At 39.6% G+C, this 6,440-nt stretch overlaps 1 protein-coding gene across 1 annotated transcript in view; it reads right to left on the bottom strand.

Moving 5' to 3' along the window:
• The window catches only part of LOC107677038 (dedicator of cytokinesis protein 3-like), a 245,045-nt gene that overhangs the window by 43,058 nt on the left and 195,547 nt on the right, over positions 1-6,440 (bottom strand). Inside the window, exons 15-22 of the mRNA XM_016471828.1 lie at positions 6,168-6,292; positions 5,615-5,777; positions 5,130-5,236; positions 4,072-4,243; positions 3,871-3,968; positions 3,691-3,774; positions 2,856-2,956; positions 2,388-2,469 (exon numbers count right to left, since the gene is read on the bottom strand). Coding sequence (XP_016327314.1) covers positions 2,388-2,469; positions 2,856-2,956; positions 3,691-3,774; positions 3,871-3,968; positions 4,072-4,243; positions 5,130-5,236; positions 5,615-5,777; positions 6,168-6,292 — 932 coding nt within the window. The remainder of the gene's footprint in view (positions 1-2,387; positions 2,470-2,855; positions 2,957-3,690; positions 3,775-3,870; positions 3,969-4,071; positions 4,244-5,129; positions 5,237-5,614; positions 5,778-6,167; positions 6,293-6,440) is intronic.

Raw genomic sequence — 6,440 nt, 5'->3', positions numbered from 1 at the left:
TCGACCAGAAGGGGCGCTAGATTAGAGGGGTTAACACAGCAGGTCCCAATAAGAGACAGTCCACTGGTGCAGCTGGACACGGTCTCATGCTCTCTATCTCGATATCTCCTGTATAACCAGACCCGATAGAATCTGAAGAAATAGCAGGACCCAATAACCATTCATGCATATAGAGCTTACTGCTCCTCAGAGCAGAACCACAAAAGAGAGGATTCCATAGAAACACAAATCCCTCTTACCTCAGGGAGCGCAGTGTATTCCAGCCCACTCCGCAGAGGAGTGATTACTGGTTCAACCATAAGGGCAGTGTGACAGTGAGGACCCACGGGCCCGACCGTCTATGGAGCGTTGAGCTCCTCAACGCCTCAGCGAGAGTAGCTCTAGCTCAGAGAATGTTCATGAAGGTTAAGGAATGACTCAAATCTCGGGAGACCCCTCAGATTTGTAGAAAACGAAGTGTTTGAGAGAGGCGGGGCATAGAGGACCTACAATAATGTACAGTATTTGAAAAATAAGGTGTTTTTTGAACATTAAAGCATGTCAGCATATTCTGTTACACCAAATACACAAAATAATGATCTTTAAAAAAACATCATATGACCCCTTTAAGCGAGGGGAGGCCAAACCTACTCAACAAAGACTGTTTATCAAGGCAGCCCCACAGAGGGCCGAACACATGATTCCAAGTCTAGCTGGATGGAGCATATCGCAAAGCATGTACTCAGAAGAGTACTAGCCCCTACGAGAAGGACCCGCAAGTCCTGAGGTTGCAGCGTTATGCTGGGGACCTGATGCTGGGATGCTTCCTCAGAAGCCCAGGCTGCTTGTCCAAGCCTAAGATGAGGGCTATCACCAGCCTGGAACCAGAACCGATGAGTGAAACCATCACTGTAATCGGTCAACAGCAGGAGGTCCTGACTTGGCAGGTGGGTCAAATCTAAAAGTCAGAAAACAGAACAGGTCCGAGTAGCGCTGCAGAGAGAGGCTAGCATCGAATACACAAGAACTAGCAGTAGAGTAGATAAAAATGGATCATACTCACCAACCATGACTCCTGCACATTACTCAGGCTCATGGATATAGGCTGGAGGCGAAGTCCGAAGCCTGGACCTTCGTGGAATGAAGGATTTAAAGGCAGCCGAGCGCGTCTTGGCCTCCTTAAACTTCACAACCACCGTCTCGACGGAAGTGCAGAAAAGCTCAGAAGGGGAAACCGGCGCATCAAGAAGAAAGCCCTTCTCTTTCGACCCGATATCCACCAGACTCACCCACAGATGTCTCTCCATAACCACCATGGCTGCCGTGGATCTGCCCATGGCAGTGGCAGCCTGCTTAGTGGCACAGAGAGCAAGATCCGTGGTGCGATGCAACTCAGCCACCTCATCAGGGGATGGACCCTGCCTTTATCCAGGTCATTCAACAGATCAGCCTGAAAAGTGTAAAGCACCGCCATGGTGTGCAACGAGACTGCAGCCTGACCTACTGCCGCGTATGCCCTGCCATTCAAACAAGATGTATCCTGAAGGGGTTTGGATGGCAGGAGAAGATGAAGAGAAGATATCTGGGTCCTTTCCATGTTCTCACCGCGACCGCAACGCGCAGCATGCATTTAGCTCCCGCGGGAGCTAAACACGCTCCGCCCAACTGCTAGATTACCTCAGAAATCAAGCGAGAACGAAAACGGCTGCCGCGAATGCGTCGCTATTCACGCGAGAGGTGAACGCACTCATGCAAACGCTATCTACAAACTCGGGTAAATGGTGAAGTACTCACATCCCCCTCAGTAGTCCCGCAAACGCATCACGATGAGCACAAGCCGTCTCCTCGTGAGACGAGCGTGTTCAATTCATGCTTATCCCTCACAGTGAAACTGCAGGTATCAGAGCAAAGCCTCTGGCGAGAGAACATGCACTCCTAGTCGTGTTTAGCTTAACGCTAACATAAACAAATGGTCAGTGAAGATGAAGAAGAGGATGTGTTATCCCAGCGCCCTTTTATACTGTGCTAGCGCAGGGTAATGACGTCATAGGCTGTCGCCGGCCAATTTTATTGTAGTTTTTAGATGTTTGCTTCAGACACTGGTCACGCTGAAGGCGTTCCCCATAGCGACCTCTAGAGGACGCAGTTCGAAGTTCCCTCAAAAGGGAACCATACAGTGAGTGAATAAGAAATCTCAGAAACATTTCCTTGAGCAAGTTATTTGTAAAGGTCCTTTGAGGACTGCACTGAAACTTCTTAGGTAAATGTACTATTTGTTCTAGTTTCTGTTAAAGCTGAATCACTGTTTATTGGACAGTGGCTGCCATATGATTTCAAGTGAATTTTTTATCTTGACTTCTGTTTGTGTGGTTATACAGCAGACTTGGTAACATGACAGAGAATCTTACCCTCATGGCTTCCTGGATGTGGTCCTGTCTAACAACTTCTGCTGATCGGTCCATATACCACTTCAGACAGCGAATCAACTCTCTGAATTTGAAATTGAACATCTAGTTATACCATATTCAGATTATATATATATATATATATATATATATATATATATATGTGTATATCTTCATTTTCATTTATTCTTTACTAAGATTAGTTTGCTTGCTCAAACTATACACTGAAAAAATGGTGTAAAAACTATTTTCACTCAAAAATTACTAGTAAATTTCCCAATTACAAAGATTAATTACAAAGAAACAGCAAGTAACACGTCTAATTAAATGTGAAATTTTAAAGTACTATGACTGGAATTGTATTTTCTTGTAAAAGGTACTCTAGGAATCTTTGGTTTATTTACAATTTCAAAAGATCATATCTTGCAGTTTATCTTGACAAAAATATCCTGTGAAAATACATGGACTTACTTATAAGCCACTGCTCCAGCAAAATGCTTCTGGATGTAGGTATCCATCACAGGCCGGAAGTGATAAAATTTACTGTCCCGGAGCAGATTGATGATGAACACCTGGACAGAGATGGAAAGCAGAGGTCAAGAGGTTCCTGATCAGCTCTGACTCATGTTGAAAATATCAGTATGCATCAGTGTTCAAATTAATTTGAACTTTTAAAATTAATTAAATCATTTATTTATTATAAAATATATCTATTTTTTTTTTTTTCACTTTTAGTTATTTTAGTACATCGAGTTAAAGGAATAGTTCACCCAAAAATAAAAATCTGCTGAAATGAAGATGTAGATGAGTTTGTTTGTTTATAAGAACAGATTTGTAGAAATGTAGCATTACATCACTCGCTCACCAATGGATCCTCTTATTGCAAAATGAATATCAATGCAAGAAGAATGCATCAGCGTAGGCTCTCTATTCTCCACACAGAAACATGACAGATGTATTCAGGCCAAGAGATGCTAGAACATCTTGACTTTTTTCACAGGAGTACGAGAAGCTAAAGGCTCTCTGGAGACGCCACTATCAACCAGCTGTGAACGCCTAATAATGTCTGGATCCACGCCAGCTGATATCTTCCATTTTTCAGAACAGACACACACACACAGCATGGGCACTCATGAAAGAGATGAATCGAATGCATTAAAGGGTGTTCATACACGCAAACACACAGTACATGTGGGTCTGAGTCTTTTGATGAATGGAAACCGGACACGTTATTACAGCGGTGAATTATTAATGTTAGTTAAGCTATGGCGTAGTCCTAGAAATGCCATTTGTTCAAGTTTCTAACCAGTGACTGAAACACCAGGGGTCCATATTTGTCTGTGTTGTCATCCAGAATGGAGAACAGCGTGTCGAGGATGTCTTGAAGAAACTGGAGAGGAAAACAGAAAATTAATGTAAATTACATTAAGCGGACATTAAAATCTCTTATTTTAAAAGACAAAAAAAAACAAGCCAGAGCTCTCACTTTGACTATTTCTTCCCCACAGACGTGCCGCAATCGCCCTAAAATGTCCATTACACGGTCTGGATGTGCTTTCCACTTCAACAAAGCTAGCAGATCGACTTCACAACACAAACACAACAAGAAAGCGTCATTATACTCTAAGAAGTAGATGCAACAACTGATGAATAAAGGAAAAATTGTCAGTAAGTGTTAGTAAATTACCATTCTGAGTCAGTTTGGTGGAAGAGAGCTGAGTGGCTATCCAGAGGGTTTCCTTAGTGCTGCGCTGGAAGATGAGGCTGGACGGGATGTTCGGGCAGCCGTTAAAGTCGTCTTTACAGCAGGGAAGCCCCAGGTACAGCGCGTGGTTACTGAAGGTGGTGTTTTCATCACACTGATCCACATGCACAAGAGAGTTTAACAGGGTTATTATCCTTAACTATAACTGAAAACATAAAAAATGCAACTTGAAAATAAATGAAATAAACTGAAATAAAATATTGTAAGTATATAAAAAAAAATATGACAGCTAGTTGTTAGTTTCTCATTTTCATTTAGTTTAACTTGAGGTACTAAACTAACTAAAACTAAAGCTGAAATAAAAATGATTTTTTTATTGACAAATATAGACATTAAAAACGGTAATAAAAATCACAAAAACACTAGTAAATTACAAAAAAAAACCTAAAATGAAAATGAAATATTAAATGTAAAAATAAAAACAAATTTAATATATCTATATACATCTATATCTATATCTATATTTATATCTATATGTATATCTATATCGATCTATCTATCTATCTATCATCTGAATGTATATCTATCTATCTATCTATCTATCTATCTAATCTATATTTATATCTATATGTATATCTATATCGATCTATCTATCTATCTATCATCTGAATGTATATCTATCTATCTATCTATCTATCTATCTATCTGTCTGTCTGTCTGTCTGTCTGTCTGTCTATCTATATACATGTTTTAACTCTTGGCAAGTGGATAAAAAAACAGTTTTTATTTTTAATCCAACTTAAAATTTTATTTTAAAAATTCTATATTAATTTATTATTTGAATATTATGTGTAACAACATTTTTATTAAGTAACTAAATAAACAACTTATTATTTTTTTTTTTACATTTTTTAAAATCTACTAAATGCATAAAAACTGTGGAATATCAAGTCTTCCACGGATCTTGATGCTTGCATTCTTTTTTTTATGGTAAACACATCATTTCTGATGTGTTTCACATAATGTAATGTCTGCTTCACCTTGTAGATGTAAAGCTCATGGCTCTCGTCTGACAGTGTGGTACCGTCTTCCCTCATGAGTGGAGTGAAAGCAAAGCCAAAAAGCTTCTTTTCTCCTTTGTCCTTTGCTGTAAAAACAAACAAACAAACAAAAAAGTTTAAATATTCAAGTTTAAATATTCCAAAGTGTTTGTCAAGTTTCAAGTGCCAGTAGTTTAAATAAATTAAAACGTTAATAAAAATCATATCACTTCATGAAACAAGTGAAAAAAACCAAAAAGCTTAATTTTTGAGAATGTCGAGAAGTGCATGCATCATATAAAACCCAACACAACATTATCTCATCCATTTCAAAAAGGTTTTTTTTTTTTGTAGGCACAATTTATCTTTATATCAGTTGATTAATTTCAATTGGTAAGTGTAAGCCTTCAGATCAAAATGTCAGGAGAAAAATCAATTCAGTAAAATGTGTGCAACATTATACCAGTACTGTGCAAAGTCCTTACTTGAGCAGTGTCTGAACTCAAAGCGCAGATGGGAGCCACGGAAGCGCTCGATGGGGATGGGCAGTTTGATGACCTCACTCCAGCGCGGACTGTTGTTGTGGTAGAGGACGAAAGAGCGGTACTCGCTGATGTTGTGCTCTCCTGAGCCCAGACTAATGCACTCCTGATAAAACATAGAAGAAATTGAAACAGTTTTATGCAGCTTTATAGTGTGCATTAAAGTTTGCGACACCAGCATTTTTGATGGGCTTATGAAACTCATTTACTTCTCCAAACTGACTTAAATTTTGTTTGGACTAAATGATTCACCACATGAGCTTACAGATCACTGATATGTTTTTCAAAGGGATAGTATATCCAAAAATGAGAATTCTGTCATTCCATACCCCTACTGTTTGCTTCTGAGGATTCTGCGATTTTTATTTCAATAATCGTGCAGCACAATTCCTTAAAGTTTCTCCTTTTATACCAGGTTTGGAAAAACATGAGGGTGAGTAAATGATGACATAATTTTTATTATTGGCAACTCCTTTATTAGAGTAGTCTGACGTACTTTGAGGATCTCGCCGTCAGCGTAGAGCACATACATGGTGACCTCGATGTTCTTCTGAACGCTCTTGCCTCCTCTCTCAAAGTCTCCTCTCTCCAGCGTGAGGTAGAGGTCGTTGCGTATGTCGCCTGAAGATAGAAAAACACACACATTGTTTGGTAATATGAGTATTTTTCTTTTTGGCTTAATAAAACTGCACTTGTTACTAGGGGTGTAACGGTACACGTATTCGTACCGAACCGTTTCGGTACGGGTCTTTCGGTTCGGTACGCATGT

The sequence above is a fragment of the Sinocyclocheilus anshuiensis genome, unplaced genomic scaffold (assembly GCF_001515605.1).
Source record: "Sinocyclocheilus anshuiensis isolate Anshui unplaced genomic scaffold, SAMN03320099.WGS_v1.1 scaffold584, whole genome shotgun sequence".
NCBI lineage: Eukaryota > Metazoa > Chordata > Actinopteri > Cypriniformes > Cyprinidae > Sinocyclocheilus > Sinocyclocheilus anshuiensis.
The sequence above is the reverse complement of the archived record's forward strand: the minus strand, read 5'-3'. Positions and strand labels throughout refer to the sequence as shown.